Source organism: Cherax quadricarinatus, unplaced genomic scaffold (genome assembly GCF_038502225.1).
Source record: "Cherax quadricarinatus isolate ZL_2023a unplaced genomic scaffold, ASM3850222v1 Contig21, whole genome shotgun sequence".
In the NCBI taxonomy this organism is placed as follows: Eukaryota; Metazoa; Arthropoda; class Malacostraca; order Decapoda; family Parastacidae; genus Cherax; species Cherax quadricarinatus.
In genome coordinates this window covers 356,287-374,725 of record NW_027195047.1, presented here as the reverse complement: position 1 = coordinate 374,725, position 18,439 = coordinate 356,287, and the positions used below count along the sequence as shown (strand labels likewise).

At 41.2% G+C, this 18,439-nt stretch overlaps 1 protein-coding gene across 1 annotated transcript in view; it reads right to left on the bottom strand.

The window, feature by feature from the left end:
- Nucleotides 1–1,915: 1,915 nt before the first annotated feature.
- Nucleotides 1,916–18,439, bottom strand: part of LOC128704279 (location of vulva defective 1-like) — a 357,309-nt gene continuing 340,785 nt past the window's right edge. The window contains exon 6 of the mRNA XM_070079801.1: nucleotides 1,916–3,437. Coding sequence (XP_069935902.1) covers nucleotides 3,166–3,437 — 272 coding nt within the window. The 3' untranslated portion in view covers nucleotides 1,916–3,165. The remainder of the gene's footprint in view (nucleotides 3,438–18,439) is intronic.

Genomic DNA, 18,439 nt, shown 5'->3' with positions numbered 1-18,439 from the left:
TGTCTCATGTCTGCCTTAAATGATTCAAGTCTCATGTCTGCCTTAAATGATTCATGTCTCACGTCTGCCTTAAATGATTCATGTCTCACGTCTGTCTTAAATGATTCATGTCTCACGTCTGCCTTAAATGATTCATGTCTCACGTCTGCCTTAAATGATTCATGTCTCACGTCTGCCTTAAATGATTCATGTCTCACGTCTGCCTTAAATGATTCATGTCTCACGTCTGCCTTAAATGATTCATGTCTCACGTCTGCCTTAAATGATTCATATCTCACGTCAGCCTTAAATGATTCATGTCTCACGTCTGCCTTAAATGATTCATGTCTCATGTCTGCCTTAAATGATTCAAGTCTCACGTCTGCCTTAAATGATTCATGTCTCATGTCTGCCTTAAATGATTCATGTCTCACGTCTGCCTTAAATGATTCATGTCTCACGTCTGCCTTAAATGATTCATGTCTCACGTCTGCCTTAAATGATTCATGTCTCACGTCTACCTTAAATGATTCAAGTCTCATGTCTGCCTTAAATTATTCATGTCTCACGTCTGCCTTAAATGATTCATGTCTCGCGTCTGCCTTAAATGATTCATGTCTCGCGTCTGCCTTAAATGATTCATGTCTCACGTCTGCCTTAAATTATTCATGTCTCACGTCTGCCTTAAATGATTCATGTCTCACGTCTGCCTTAAATGATTCATATCTCACGTCTGCCTTAAATTATTCATGTCTCACGTCTGCCTTAAATGATTCATGTCTCACGTCTGCCTTAAATGATTCATGTCTCGCGTCTGCCTTAAATGATTCATGTCTCACGTCTGCCTTAAATTATTCATGTCTCACGTCTGCCTTAAATGATTCATGTCTCACGTCTGCCTTAAATGATTCATGTCTCACGTCTGCCTTAAATGATTCATATCTCAAGTCAGGGAAAGAAGATAAGTCAAATGTACAGGTCAAGTCTTGCACGTAATTTGTGGTGTCAGCAAAATTTATGGAAAAGTCAGGTAATTGTCAGAGGAGACTTTCCAAGGAAACACTTGTGATTGTGTCAGGATGTTGTTGAAGCACCTCTACCAGTCATGACGGAGTCATGTCAGGATGTTGTTGAAACACCTCTACCAGTCATGACGGAGTCATGTCATCTAAGGTTGAGTCAAGTAATATTTTGTGTGAATTATGATTGTCTATGAGAGACTAGAATTTTTTTTTCTCAGATTAAATTGTTTAGAGAGACTGATCTAAGTAACGTCATGTCACGTCATGTCATCTCATGTCATGTCATGAGACGTCATGTCATGTCATATCACGCTTTAATGAGTAAAATCAGGTAACAATAGAACATTAATATCAGTTTTACCAGATATAACCATAATACCTTTAACAATTATTTGTCAGAACCATAATAAAAAATATGAAAAAATCCATAGATTTGCAATATTTGTGTTTGTATATGTGTGTGTGTGTGTGTGTGTGTGTGTGTGTGTTTGTGTGTGTTTGTGTGTGTTTGTTTGTGTGTGTTTGTGTGTGTTTGTGTGTGTGTTTGTGTTTGTGTGTGTGTGTTTGTGTGTATTCGCCAATGAATAATGAACACTATTTTACACTTCGACATGATAAGGATATCTAGACACAGTAGCTACCATGAAGGACACTCGCCTATATACATTTTTATCATGACCAGTAGAGATATACATAGAGCCGTACATGATATATATATAAATAATATATATATATATATATATATATATATATATATATATATATATATATATATATATATATATATATATATATATATATATATATATATATATATGCAAAACAACCACTGTGAAAGAATAGAGAAATTCCAAGCGCTTTCGTGACTACTCACATTATCAAGGAACTATGATTGTTCTTTGATATTGTAAGTAGTCACGAAAGCGCTTGGAGCTTCTCTATTCTTTCACAGTGGTTCTTTTGCATATTCTGAAATCACCTGTTTACTGTGATCTTATTGCATGTATGTATGTATCTATGTATGTATGTACATATATTTGTGCGTGTGCTTGTCTTTCAGTCTGTCTGTGTGTGAGTGTGTGTGTGAGTGTGTGTGTGAGTGTGTGTGTGAGTGTGTGTGTGAGTGTGTGTGTGTGTGTGTGTGTGAGTGTGTGTGTGAGTGTGTGTGTGTGAGTGTGTGTGAGTGTGTGTGTGTGAGTGTGTGTGTGTGTGTGTGTGTGTGTGTGTGTGTGTGAGTGTGTGTGTGTGTGTGTGTGTGTGAGTGTGTGTGTGTGTGTCTGTGTGTGTGTCTGTGTGCGCCTGGATAGGAACACAGTAATATAACATAACTTATACCCGCCACTAGGAACATGAATTCTTGTATGAGTGGTCTTCATCACTTATCTCGAAGCTGCGTCTGGTTTCGTCAATTCTCGGAGTGACTTCCACGTCATTTTCTGCCGACTGTACTATTCTGCATGTTCCTAAGTCACCGATGCAATGCTATAAATTTTCACAAGCAAGAGTCTTAGATCTTCCCAGCTGTTAGGGTATGTAGCCAGTAACATGGAAAAACTATGTTGCAATAAGCAACATGATCTTACACAAGAAAATACACTTGTTAATACATCAAGTACAGATACGAAGTATAGAGTTCCTTTGTATATTTTTTGTTTTACGAAAATGTACAGGATACGAGTGTATTAACAAACCAGGAAACACGTTATTCCATGAGCCTCAAATCACTCAATTTGTCTTTGAGCGAACTAAGGGAAGACAGATTCCCATTATTTCTGTGGGAATTCTTCTGCCACTGCCAGAGGAGGGTCTGTTGAAAACCTCGACAGTTCTAGCCATCACACCGCCTTCACTACGTAGCCCCCTTCTGTAGATATGCAGGAGTACCACTGTACTACACATCAGGCGCTCCGTAGCCCCCTTCTGTAGATATGCGAGAGTATCACTGTACTACACATCTGGCGCTCCGTAGCCCCCTTCCGTGGATATGCCAGAGTATCACTGTACTACACATCTGGCGCTCCGTAGCCCCCCTCCGTAGATATGCGAGAGTATCACTGTACTACACATCTGGCGCTCCGTAGCCCCCTTCCGTAGATATGCCAGAGTATCACTGTACTACACATCTAACGATCCATCTGCCTTTACCTGCAGTGTTGTTGTCTCATCATCTAAGGAGGAGGAGAGGCAGCAGTGGCAGTGCAAATGAGAGAGAGGTAGGCAGCAGCAGCAGTAGGAAGAGCTGCAGCGTTTCGGGTCTTCCCGTCGCTCCGCTGCTGATGTTTGACGTCGACACCGACGACGAAGATGCGGATGATGACGATGACGCCGACGATGATGAAGACGACGATGATGATGATGACGATGATGCCGATGAGGACGCTGAAGACGCTTCCTTCTCCGTGTTCGTCTCCTGCTGAAGTCCAGCGGGGTTTTCCTCTGAATATATAAATTTAAAATTTAAACTTATTGATTCATTTACAAAATTATAATTTTTTTTATTTATATTGCTTAATAACATAACCCAGAGTTAGAAGACGGATTCCATATAGCTTCCAACACTTAAGCACATCAAACACACACACACACACACACACACACACACACACTGGCTGCAGTGGCCAGAAGAGCTCATGCATGCAGGGCAAAGCTCCTGATCATGGGTGACTTTAACCACAAGGAGATCGACTGGGAGAACTTGGAGCCACATGGGGGCCAAGATACATGGAGGGCTAAGATGATGGAGGTGGTACTGGAAAACTTCATGTACCAACACGTAAGTGACACTACAAGAGAGAGAGGAGAGAATGAATCAGCAAGGCTGGACTTAGTATTCACCTTGAGTAGTGCAGATATCGATGACATCACATCTGAAAGACCCCTTGGGGCCAGCGATCATGTGGTTTTAAGCTTGGAATACACAGTAGAGCTACAAGTGGAGGGAGAAGCAGGAAGGCCAGGACGAATGAAGCCAAACTACAAGAAAGGGGACTTCACGGGAATGAGGAACATCCTGAACGGGGTTCAGTGGGACAGAGAACTGGCAGGGAAGCCAGTTAATGAGATGATGGAATGTGTAGCAACAATATGCAAGGAGACTGAGGAGAGGTTTGTACCCAAGGGTAACAGGAATAATGAAAAAGCCAGGATGAGCCCATGGTTCACCCAAAGGTGCAAGGAGGCAAAAACCAAGTGTGCTAGGGAATGGAAGAAATATAGAAGGCAAAGGACCCAGGAGAATAAGGAAATCAGTCGTAGAGCCAGAAACGAATAAGCACAGATAAGAAGGGAGGCCCAAAGACAATATGAAAACGACATAGCAGCGAAAGCCAAATCTGACCCGAAACTGTTATACAGCCACATCAGGAGGAAAACAACAGTCAAGGACCAGGTAATCAGGCTAAGGAAAGAAGGAGGAGAGACAACAAAAATGACCATGAAGTATGTGAGGAACTCAACAAGAGATTCAAAGAAGTGTTCACAGAGGAGACAGAAGGGGCTCCAGAAAGACGGAGAGGTGGGGCACACCACCAAGTGCTGGGCACAGTGCGCACAACCGAGGAAGAAGTGAAAAGGCTTCTGAGTGAGCTAGATACCTCAAAGGCAATGGGGCCAGATAACATCTCCCTATGGGTCCTGAGAGAGGGAGCAGAGGCGCTATGTGTACCACTAACAACAATATTCAATACATCTATCGAAACAGGGAGATTGCCTGAGGCATGGAAGACAGCAAATGTAGTCCCAATCTTTAAAAAAGGAGACAGACATGAAGCACTAAACTACAGACCAGTGTCACTGACATGTATAGTAAGCAAAATCATGGAGAAGATTATCAGGAGAAGAGTGGTGGAACACCTAGAAAGGAATGATCTCATCAACAGCAGCCAACATGGTTTCAGGGACGGAAAATCCTGTGTCAAAAACCTACTGGAGTTCTATGACATGGTGACAGCAGTAAGGCAAGAGAGAGAGGGGTGGGTGGATTGCATATTCTTGGACTGCAAGAAGGCGTTTGACACAGTTCCACACAAGAGATTGGTGCAAAAACTGGAGGACCAAGCAGGGATAACAGGGAAGGCACTGCAATGGATCAGGGAATACTTGTCAGGAAGACAGCAGCGAGTCATGGTACGTGGCGAGGTGTCAGAGTGAGCACCTGTGACCAGCGGGGTCCCACAGGGGTCAGTCCTAGGACCAGTGCTGTTTCTGGTATTTGTGAACGACATGACGGAAGGAATAGACTCTAAGGTGTCCCTGTTTGCAGGTGACGTGAAGTTGATGAGAAGAATTCACTCGATCGAAGACCAGGCAGAACTACAAAGGGATCTGGACAGGCTGCACACCTGGTCCAGTAATTGGCTCCTGGAGTTCAATCCCACGAAGTGAAAAGTCATGAAGATTGGGGAAAGGCAAAGAAGACCGCAGACGGAGTACAGTCTAGGAGACCAGAGACTACAAACCTTACTCAAGGAAAAAGATCTTGGGGTGAGTATAACTCCAGGCACATCTGAAGAGCACATCAACCAAATAACGGCTGCAGCATATGGGCGCCTTGCAAACCTCAGAACAGCATTCCAACATCTTAATAAGGAATCGTTCAGGACCCTGTACACCGTGTACGTTAGGCCCATATTGGAGTATGCGGCACCAGTTTGGAACCCACACCTAGCCAAGCACGTAAAGAAACTAGATAAAGTGCAAAGGTTTGCAACAAGACTATTCCCAGAGCTAAGAGTTATGTCCTACGAGGAGAGGTTAAGGGAAATCAATTTGACGACACTGGAGGACAGGAGAGATAGGAGGGACATGATAACGACATACAAAATACTGAGAGGAATTGACAAGTTGGACAAAGACAGGACGTTCCAGAGATTGGACACAGTAACAAGGGGACACAGTTGGAAGTTGAAGACACAGATGAATCACAGGGATGTTAGGAAGTATTTTTTCAGCCACAGAGTAGTCAGTAAGTGGAATAGTTTGGGAAGCGATGTAGTGGAGGCAGGATCCATACATAGCTTTAAGCAGAGGTATGATAAAGCTCACGGTTTAGGGAGAGTGACCTAGTAGCGATCAGTGAAGAGGCGGGGCCAGGAGCTCGGACTCGATCCCTGCAACCTCAACTAGGTGAGTACAACTAGGAGAGTACACATACAGGGAAAGAGAGGACCTAGCAGCGATCAGTGAAGAGGTGTGGCCAGGAGCTGAGTCTCGACTTCTGCAATAACAATTAGGTGAGTACACACACACACACACGCACATGATGGAATATGTGAACCAAATATGCAAGGAAGCTGAGGAGATGTTTCTACACAAGGGTAACATAAATAACGAGAAGGCCAGGATGAGCCCGTGGTTTACCCAAAGGTGTAGAGTGGCCAAAACCAAGTGTGCTAGAGAATGGAAGAAGTATAGAAGGCAAAGGGCCCAGAGGAATAAGGAAAGCAATTGTAGAACCAGAAATGAATATGCACAGGTAAGAAGGGAGGCCCAACGACAATTCGAAGATGACATAGCAGCGATAGCTAAATCTGACCAGAAGCTGTTCTACAGCCACATCAGGAGGAAAAAGACAGTCAAGGACCAGGTAATCAGGCTGAGGAAGGAAGGAGGAGAGGTCACAAGAAACGACCGAGAAGAATTCAATCAGACAGGGACCAGGCAGAACTACCAAGGGATCTGGACAGGCTGCAAGCCTGGTCCAGCAACTGGCTCCTGGTATGCAACCCCACCAAGTGCAAAGTCATGAAGATTGGGGAAGGCCAAAGAAGATCACAGTCGGAGTACAGGAGTACAGTCTAGGGGCCAGAGACTACAAACCTCGCTCAAGGAAAAGGATCTTGGGTTGAGTATAACACCGGCACATCATCCAAATAACTGCTGCAGCATATGGGTGAATAGCATACCAAAGAACAGCATTCCAACATCTTAATAATTAATCGTTCAGGACCCTGTACACTGCGTACAATAGGCCCATCTTAGACTATGCAGCACCAGTTTGGAACCCACATTTAGCTAAGCGTGTAAGAAAACTAGAGAAAGTGCAAAGGCTTGCAAGAAGGCTAATCCCGGAGCTAAGGGGTATACCCAATGAGGAGAAGTTAAGGGAAATCGACCTGACGACACTGGAAGACAGGAGAGAGAGTGGATATATGATAACGATACATAAAATACTGAGAGGAATCGACAAGGTGGAAAGACACGATATTCCAGAGATGGGACACAGCAACAAGGAGTCACAGTTGGAAGTTGAAGACTCAGATGAATCACTGGGATGTTAGAATTTCATCAGTCACAGAGTTTCCAGAAAGTGGAATAGTCTGGGAAGTGATGTAATGGAGACAGGATCCACACACACACACACACACACACACACACACACACACACACACAGAGCACAGAAACAGAAACAGCACAGAGATAAAGATATTACAGAAGTAGCATCGGCAATGGCTACATCAAACACAGACAACAGGTCTGAAGGAAGCATGGAAACTAAACTGTATGCAGAGGTCCTGTCAAACCCACATGGGGCCAAAACAAAGACAGGGAGCACACTAGGACAGAATGAGAGGTTGGAAGACATTGAAGGAACTAGGACATGTGCAAGGACCTTACCAGATACCTGTGGGGGCCAGGAGCAGGTGAGCAGGAAGGATAAACCAAGAAGCATAGGGGCAATAACTAGGGAAGGGACTGAAGGAAGGAACACTCCACGGGAAGGAACTAAAACACATCAGAGGATGCAATGGGAGTCACAGTGGGAGGTGGAAAGGGAAAGATCCGTGTTTGTCTATGGGCTAGACGAAGCTAAAGGGGAAACTTATGATGAAAGAAAGCAGGAGGAGAAAAAAGCGATTGAAGATATCATGAAGGTGATAGGCGAGGGGGACATGACCCAGGTGGCAAATTTTCGGAGAATTGGGTGGTTCACAAAGAAAAGGAATCGGCCTCTCAAAGTAATTTTCAAGGCAGAATCAACCTGAACCATGATCCTGCAGGAGAAAGCACGGCTGAGAGGCAAGCAGGAGTTCCGGAGTGTGTACCTCGATCGAGACAGAACACAGGACGAAAGGAAGACAATGAAAGAGAGAGTTCAAAAACGAAAGGAGAAATGGGAGGAAATGAAAAAGGAGAGCAGAATAATCCAGGATCAAATGGAAGGACAAGCGCACCCCCTAGAAACACCTGCAGAAGGACTCCAGCCACGACACCCCCAAGGCAACTGAACAATCCAAACCAACCATCACACACCGATCCCTCTGTTTCCACCCCCCGCACCACAGTTACAGTATTAGAACAGAAGTTGAAGGTTTGGTACACAAATGCAGATGGATTAACGAATAAACATGAGGAATGGCAAGAAAGAATCAATGAGAAGTCCCCAGACATCATAGCAGTTACAGAAACAAAACTCATGGAGACAATAACAGGTGCAATCTTCGCACCAGGATAACAGATCATGAGGAAAGATAGAAGGGGCAGGGGGGGAGGGGGGGTTGCTCTGCTCGTATAAAACAGATGGAAATTCGAGAAAATGGAAGGAATATATGAGACGGGAGAAAGAGACTACATAGCAGGTACACTTCAGTCTGGGGAACACAAAGTGGTCATTGCAGTGATGTATAATCCACCACAGAACTGCAGGAGGCCAAGAGAGGAATATGAAGAGAGCAACAGAGCAATGGTGGACACACTTGCTGAGGTGGCAAGAAGAGCTCACTCCAGCAGAGCAAAGTTGCTGGTTATGGGGGATTTCAACCACAGGGAGATTGACTGGGAAAACCTGGAGCCACATGGGGGTCCCGAAACATGGAGAGCCAGGATGTTGGACGTGGTGCTGGAAAACCTCATGCACCAACATGTTAAGGACACTACCAGAGTGAGAGGGGAGGATGAACCAGCAAGATTGGACCTTGTGTTCACCCTGGGCAGCTCAGATATTGAGGACATCAAGTATGAGAGTCCCCTAGGAGCTAGCGACCACGTGGTTCTGTGCTTTGAATACATAGTAGAGCTGCAAGTGGAGAGAATAACAGGAGTTGAATGGGAAAAGCCTGACTATAAAAGAGGGGACTACATAGGGTTGAAGAACTTCCTGCGGGAGGTCCAGTGGGACAGAGAACTGGCAGGAAAGCCAGTAAATGAAATGATGGAATATGTAACAACAAAATGCAAGGAGGCAGTGGAAAGGTTTATTCCCAAGGGCAACAGTAACAACGGGAAGACCAGAACGAGCCCCTGGTTTACCCGACGGTGTAAGGAGGCAAAAACAAAATGCAATAGAGAATGGAAAAAGTACAGAAGGCAGAGAACACACGAAAATAGGGAGATCAGTCGCAGAGCCAGAAATGAGTACGCACAGGTAAGGAGGGAGGCCCAGCGACAGTATGAAAATGACATAGCATCGAGAATCAAGACTGACCCGAAACTGTTGTATAGCCACATCAGGAGGAAGACAACAGTCAAAGACCAGGTGATCAGATTAAGGACAGAAGGTGGAGAACTCACAAGAAATGATCAGGAGGTATGTGAGGAGCTGAACAGGAGATTTAAGGAAGTTTTTACAGTAGAGACAGGAAGGGCTGTGGGAAGACAGCACAGAAGGGAACATCAAGAGGGAATATACCAACAAGTGTTGGATGACATACGAACAACTGAGGAGGAGGTGAAGAAGCTCTTAAGTGACCTTGACACCTCAAAGGCGATGGGACCGGACAACATCTCCCCATGGGTCCTTAGAGAAGGAGCAGAGATGCTGTGCGTGCCTCTAACCACAATCTTCAACACATCCCTTGAAACTGGGCAACTACCTGAGAAATGGAAGACAGCTAATGTAGTCCCCATATTTAAGAAAGGAAACAGAAACGAGGCACTAAACTACAGACCTGTGTCTCTGACATGTATTGTGTGCAAAGTCATGGAGAAGATTATCAGGAGGAGAGTGGTCGAACACCTGGAAAGGAACAAGATTATAAATGAAAACCAGCATGGGTTCATGGAAGGCAAATCTTGTATCACAAACCTCCTGGAGTTTTATGACAAGGTAACAGAAGTAAGACACGAGAGAGAGGGGTGGGTAGATTGCGTTTTCCTAGACTGCAGGAAGGCCTTTGACACAGTTCCCCACAAGAGATTAGTGCAGAAGCTGGAGGATCAGGCGCACGTAAAAGGGAGGGCACTGCAATGGATAAGGGAATACCTGACAGGGAGGCAGCAACGAGTCATGGTACGTGAAGAGGTATCACAGTGGGCGCCTGTTACGAGCGGGGTCCCACAGGGGTCAGTTCTACGACCAGTGCTATTTTTGATATATGTGAACGACATGATGGAAGGAATAGACTCTGAAGTGTCCCTGTTCGCGGATGACGTGAAGTTGATGAGAAGAATTAAATCGGACGAGGATGAGGCAGGACTGCAAAGAGACCTGGACAGGCTGGACATGTGGTCCAGCAACTGGCTTCTCGAATTCAATCCAGCCAAATGCAAAGTCATGAAGATTGGGGAGGGGCAAAGAAGACCGCAGACAGAGTATAGGCTAGGTGGACAAAGACTACAGACCTCACTCAGGGAGAAAGACCTTGGGGTGATCATAACACCGAGCACATCACCGGAGGCACACATCAACCAAATAACCGCTGCAGCATACGGGCGCCTGGCAAACCTGAGAATAGCGTTCCGATACCTTAATAAGGAATCGTTCAAGACACTGTACACTGTGTATGTTAGGCCCATACTGGAGTATGCAGCACCAGTCTGGAACCCACACCTGGTCAAGCACGTCAAGAAGTTAGAGAAAGTACAAAGGTTTGCAACAAGGCTAGTCCCAGAGCTCAAGGGAATGTCGTACGAGGAAAGATTAAGGGAAATCGGACTGACGACACTGGAGGACAGAAGGGTCAGGGGAGACATGATAACGACATACAAGATACTGCGGGGAATAGACAAGGTGGACAGAGATAGGATGTTCCAGAGAGGGGACACAGGGACAAGGGGTCACAACTGGAAGCTGAAGACTCAGACGAGTCACAGGGACGTTAGGAAGTATTTCTTCAGTCATAGAGTTGTCAGCAAGTGGAATAGCCTAGCAAGTGAAGTAGTGGAGGCAGGAACCATACATAGTTTTAAGAAGAGGTATGACAAAGCTCAGGAAGCAGAGAGAGGATCCAGTAGCGATCAGTGAAGAGGCGGGGCCAGGAGCTGAGTCTCGACCCCTGCAACCACAATTAGGTGAGTACAATTAGGTGAGTACACACACACACACACACACACACACACACACACATATATATATATGTCGTGCCGAATAGGCAGAACTTGGGATCTTGGCTTAAATAGCAACGTTCATCTTGCCATATAAGGCAAGTGAAAATTTGTGTATGCAATAATTTCGCCCAAATCCTTCTGAACCTAACGAAAAAAATATATTTCACTCTGCTTGTTTAGTATTAAATTACTGTAAACAAATCTAAAATATATTTAGTTGGGTTAGGCTAAAATAAATTGTTCTTGTTATAAAAAGGTTAGGTAGGTTTTCTAAGATTCTTTTGGCGATAAATTAAAATTTTTTACATTAACATTAATGAAAAAAATATATCTTTAAACATATAAAAGAAAATTTCAGATAGTACTTAATTTTAAATGAGTTATTTCTAATTGACCAGTTTTACATATTCAGCACGACATATATATATATATATATATATATATATATATATATATATATATATATATATATATATATATATATATATATATATATATATATATATAATATAAATATATATATATATATATATATATATATATATATATATATATATATATATATATATATATATATATATATATATATAATGTCGTGCCGAATAGGCAGAACTTGCGATCTTGGCTTAAATAGCAACGATCATCTTGCTATATAGGACTAGCGAAAATTTGTGTATGGAATACTTTCGCCAAAATTATTCTTAACCTAACGAAAAAAATATATTTCACTGTGTTTGTTTAGTATTAAATTATTGTAAACAAATCTAAAATATATTTAGTTGGGTTAAACTAAAATAAATTACTTTTCTTATGATAAGGTTAGGTAAGTTTTCTAAGATTCTTTTAGTGCAAAATTAATTTTTTTTATATTAACATTGATGAAAAAAATATATCTTTAAACGTATAAGAAGTTTTTTTAGAAAGGACTTAATTTTAAATGAGTTCTTGCTAATTGACCAGTTTTACATATTCGGTACGACACACACACACACACACACACACACACACATACATATATATATATATAATATATATATATATATATATATATATATATATATATATATATATATATATATATATATATATATATATATATATATATATCAACTACCAAAATAAAAGATTAACAGAAAGGCATATAAGGACCAGACTACACCTCGCGGTCACCTCACAACACCTGAAAAAAAAACGCCTGAAATTTTTATGATGATGTAGGTAGGTAGTCAAGGATCCGTCAAACACAGCTCATATTTTACCCAAACATTAACAATTTAACTTAATAATGTATCTCAAATTCTTCCCAAATTTTATTAATTATAAACGAATCCAATTTGTATAATCAAAAAGAAAATATTATTTTCCAAACTATTTTTTATGGGACTTGATTCTGTTAGTTGTTTCATGTAGATAGATATAACAGGAAAGGGGGTGGAGTCGTATTGTTTGTATGAGAAAATATAAATTGCTGCAGTTATAAAAATAGAAGAAAAGAGGAATTTATAGGTGTATCAAAAGAGGAAAGGTTAACCTTATTTACCAATATGTTCAGTTTAAAAGAGAAGCAAAAGAGGGGATTAGAAAGGCTAAACGTGACTATGAAATTAGAGTTGCTAGTGAATCAAAGACTAATCCTAAAGGATTCCTTCAAGTGTATTGGACGAAGGGGAGGTAAAAAGTAGGACCTCTGAAAATTGGGAATGGACAGCTGACGGATAACGAACTGGAAATGCGTTCTCTATTTTTTGTCATTCTTTACACAAGAAGACGTAACTGAGATTTTCCAGAAATTAACAATTATTCAATTCCTGAAGAATTCATATTAACTAATATTACTGACAAGAGGGACATGGTTATCAAACATATAGATAAGTCCCAGGGACCTGACGAGATGTTTTCCAGGGTACTTAAAGAATGCAAGATGGAACTTAGTCATCCATTAACGAGCGTGTTTAATGCGTCTTTCCTTACTGGTGTTGTGCCAGAGATGTGGAAGATAGCTAATGTGGCTCCTATATTCAAATCAGGAGATAAGTCCATTCACTCAAATTACCGTCCAGTAAGCCTGACGTCTATATTAGGCAAATTATTAGAATCAATTACAGTTGATATTATTAGAAGTTACCTTGAAGGGCATAATTTGATTAATGAATCTCAGCATGGGCTCACGAGAGGTCGTTCCTGCCTGACAAATTTACTGACATTCTTCAACAAAACATTTGAGGCAGTAGACAGTGATAAAGAACATGATATTGTTAGTTGGATTTCAGTAAAGCCCTCTATGAAGTACCTCAGAAGAGACTATTAAGAAAAGTTCTAGCATGGATAGAGGCTTACCAATAGAAAGCAGAGAATTTCCATTTATGGGTTCAAATCTGAATGGGGATTAGTCATTAGTGGTGCTCCACAGGGATCAGTTTTGGGCTCAGTGTTGTTCATAATTTACATTAATGACTTTCATAAAGGAATTACAAGTGACATAAGCAAATTTGCTGATGATACAAAAATAGGCTGTACGATTCATTCTGAGGAGGATACCAGTGAACTGCAGGAGGATTTGGACAAATTAATGTCTTGGTCTGAAAAGTGGCAGATGAAGGTCAATGTGGACAAGTGTAAAGTCCTAGACCTTGGTAATGAAAATAAACCTCGAAGTTATAAACTAGATGAAGTGGAGCTTGACCACATATAATGTGAAAAGGACTTAGGAGTCATGGTAAGCAGAAATCTAAAGTCAAGACAATAGTGTCTAAGTGAGCACAATAAGGCTAACAGATTACTATGATTTATTTCAAGAACAGAATCCCAAAACTTATTTTACAGCTCTATACATCACTGGTGAGGCCTCATTTGGATTTTGCAGCTCAGTTGTTTTGGTCTCCTTACTACAGGATGGATATAGATCATTGGAGAACATACAGAGAAGAATGACTAAAATGATTTACTGCATAAGGAATCTCCTGTATGAACATAGAGCCATGTATATAGTATCCTACGAGAAACGTATTTTCTCAAACCACATGACCTGTTATAAACCACTAGAAAAGCTTGGGGCTGGCTATTATACCTTATAATTTCATACTTGACATCTCAGAAACCCTCCTTCCCAATATATATATATATATATATATATATATATATATATATATATATATATATATATATATGCAATAAGATCACAGTAAACAGGTGATTTCAAAATATGCAAAACAACCACTCTGAAAGAATAGAGAAATTCCAAGCGCTTTCGTGACTACTCACATTATCAAGGAACTATGTTCCTTGATAATGTGAGTAGTCACGAAAGCGCTTGGAATTTCTCTATTCTTTCAGAGTGGTTGTTTTGCATATATATATATATATATATATATATATATATATATATATATATATATATATATATATATAACTACATACAGGTGAGTACACGCTTTCAATCAGACATCAAAGCTTTCAGTGAGACACAGCTTACGAGGGAAGTAAATTATTTTTTTCCAGAGAGGGAGCACAGTGAAAAAGAGAGAAGGGAAAAACATGTTTAATAATAAAGAACAAATACAAATTTGATTTACAGCTGAGAATTAAATCAGTTTAGGAGAATGTTAATGACCAGAGAGCCCAAGATGATGATAATGATTTGAAGGCTACACTAATAGCTTCCTGGAGCTACTTAATCAGCAGTACGGATGGAAATGCCATCATGGTGACACATCTCTCCGTCTCGTCCCTGAAAAAACAGGAGGTCCAGTTTGAAGAAAAAATGTAAGTCAAGATTTAGAATCCAGGAGATAGCAGCAGAGGGCATGCAGGGTAAATAAAAACTTACTGATTATGGAGAATTTCAAACGTGTAAACATTAACACGAGCCACCATTATGAGCCAGAGACTTGCAATGTTAATGGGGCAATAATAGAAAACTTTATTAACCAACCCCCCATCAGGGTGGAGGAAGGTTTTTAATGCTATTGAACAATTTCTCATTGAAGAAATTAAAGCTACCTTCCTCTTCCTTGGATCAAACCTAACTACCTCCCACGAATACATTCGTAATTTTGTTCCAACATATACGGGAAGCAGCAAGAGTGAGAAGTGAGGATAACTGATATTCACATCAACGAAATCTAAAAGAGAGGATAATAACTCTACAGCCCAATTAGTTTCAAATGATTCTTCAATGTTAAAATTCGAATGTGTTGTAGAAATGAAAAGATAAAGAAAATTGGACGTAGACATAATGAAAATGAAAGAATACATAAGAAAAAACTGGAAGGAGAGGGAAAAGAAAAACGAATCAGTAAGGCAAAGCAGTCAAAGAGATAACAGAAACGTTAGACATTAATTACTAAAAGCATAAAGATTGGCTTATAGCAAATATAAGGATAATGTATACAATATACTTAAAGATCCTGTGCTTCAACTAGGGCAGCAGGGAGGACAAGTCTAGGAACATGAAATAAACAGCGAGTACAGAGAACAATTGAGAAAATGGAACAAGTGCCAGCGAGGACACAGTGGGTGCTACCCACAAAGTGTGTCTGAGAAAATCATGAATAGGTCACTGATAAGATCAGGGAAAGAGACATGGTTCGGTGAATGAGCAGTCGCTATAACAGTGAATTACAGTTAAGGGTGGAGTGATGTGTGTGAAACAGGATAGCCGTAGTAAAAGTGAAACTATTCGTGCAAAAATCCCTTGGTGAAAGCAAAGGCTTACAGTGTCACCACCTACTATCCTCCTACCCATTCTCACCTACCCATCTTTTCCAGGTAACACACAGGCACTCAGCTACATGGTGTATAGTCTACAAGGTGTATGATCTGTGCAGTTATGTAGAAAAAAACAGTGAAACAAATCAGTGAATAAGTGTACAAATAGCAGAACTCAGTGAGGTGAAGGGAGTGTGGGGCTGAGCCCAGAACAGTGTCAGACGTCAGTGAGGTGAAGGGAGTGTGGGGCTGAGCCCAGATCAGTGTCAGACGTCAGTGCTATTTGTAGCCAGAAGTCACATCAGGGTCCAGCAAGCTGTATTTTACAACAAGTGGACAGCACAGACCTGAGAAGTTGGAGACAGGATTCGCCAGCCATGTTTGTGAGAGTGGGGTGAAGGTGAGAATCTGTTTGATCCCGCCAGGGCGAGAGGGCGGCCGACATTTGCTGGAAGTTAGGTGAAATAAGACAGAGAGTAAGAAGCAAGGCAAAATTAAAAAAAAGGGGGTGGGATCAGAGACAGCCAGAGAGGAGGGAAAAGATATATGAAAGAATGTGATAATGAGGATTTTAGCTTGCAAGATAAAGTAAATGAAGACATCTCCAAATAGCATTTCAGGGACTGGGGTGGCATGGGATGCATAGCTTAAGATTATAAATGACTGGGGAGTTGAAACAGTTACTGTAAGTAAGGAACATACGATTGATAGTAAAAGGTAATATGGAAAAAGCAAAACTAAGCGAAGTGGGTCCTGAAAACTAATGTAAGCTAGCTGAGGCAAGAGGTAAAGGGATTAAGGAGATTAAATGAGAGGAACCAGATGTATACACCAGAGAGCAGAATAATAAAGGTAACTGATAACTGACATTTATCAAGTAAGCTAAGTTGAATGACAGTGGAAGATAATGAAAAACCGAAGAGAGACAAGTGGGAAGACAATCAGGTATAATAACTTGGGTGATGAAGATGAACCAGAATCTAATGAATACATGGTAATTAAAGCATGATATAAAATCATCGAAGAAGCTGAAGGAGACTTGTAATGTCCGAAGCACCGAAGTTTATGAGCAAGTTCTGAAGCACTGAAGTTTATGAGGAATTTTTGAAGCACTGAAGTTTATGAGGAAGTTCTGAAGCACTGAAGTTTATGAGGAAGTTCTGAAGCACTGAAGTTTATGAGGAAGTTCTGAAGCACTGAAGTTTATGAGGAAGTTCTGAAGCACTGAAGTTTATGAGGAAGTTCTGAAGCACTGAAGTTTATGAGCAAGTTCTGAAGCACTGAAGTTTATGAGCAAGTTCTGAAGCACTGAAGTTTATGAGGAAGTTCTGAAGCACTGAAGTTTATGAGGAAGTTCTGAAGCACTGAAGTTTATGAGGAAGTTCTGAAGCACTGAAGTTTATGAGGAAGTTCTGAAGTACTGAAGTTTATGAGGAAGTTCTGAAGCACCGAAGTTTATGAGGAAGTTCTGAAGCACTGAAGTTTATGAGGAAGTTCTGAAGCACTGAAGTTTATGAGGAAGTAATTGTAACGTCTTCATATGCACTTCATGCGACCAAAAATGAAAGAAATTATGTGCTATGAAGGATTACATATTTGATGGATGTTTTATAAGTTCGACAACGTATGTGTCAAGATCATTTACACGATCAAATGATAGAAGATAAAGAAAGATTTACGAGAAAAACGGGAAGTCTGAGCTGGAAGAGGGAGCAAAGAGTGGGAGCAGGAGGAGAGAGATGGAAATCAGAGCCGGAGACGGGAGCAGGAGGAGGGAACAAAGAATGGGGACCGAAGGAAAGCCCACAGAATGGGAGCTGGAGGAGGAACACTGAATGGAATCTCAGAGACTGGGAATGGAAATGAAAGCTGCTCCACACATATCAAAGAAAAAGATGACTGTAAAGGATCAGGAAATTGCTGGAAAATGAGGAAATCTCACAGTGGATGAAAGGAATAAATGCAAAGAACTGACCGACATGAGGATAATCTTCACTGTAGAACAGCGAGAGTTACCTGAAAACAGTAGCAGGATATAAAAAAGTAGTGGCATTAAACAGCGTATATCCATAAACACTAAGTGAAAAACAAAAGCAATGTGTCACCTTTTAGCGAAGATTTTCAACAAGTCACTGAAGACTTGCAATAAACCAGGGAAGAGGGGGAGTGGGGGAATATTGTGGTTGCCATATTCGTGCTTCGAGAGAGAGAGAGAGAGAGAGAGAGAGAGAGAGAGAGAGAATTTACTGATCTATAAGTTGGTTTCGCTGATATTTACACTGCTCACTAGACAAGATTATAACTGGAGGTGGGTCAATTAAAGCACCAAGAGCGGATAATGTCAGAGAAACTCAAGACCGTTATACCTGCAAAACGAAACTGTCAAATAAACTTTATGAAATTCTACCAACAAATTGCTGCATCTTGCTGGACTGCAAATTGTTTTCGATACTCAACAGAACCAGATA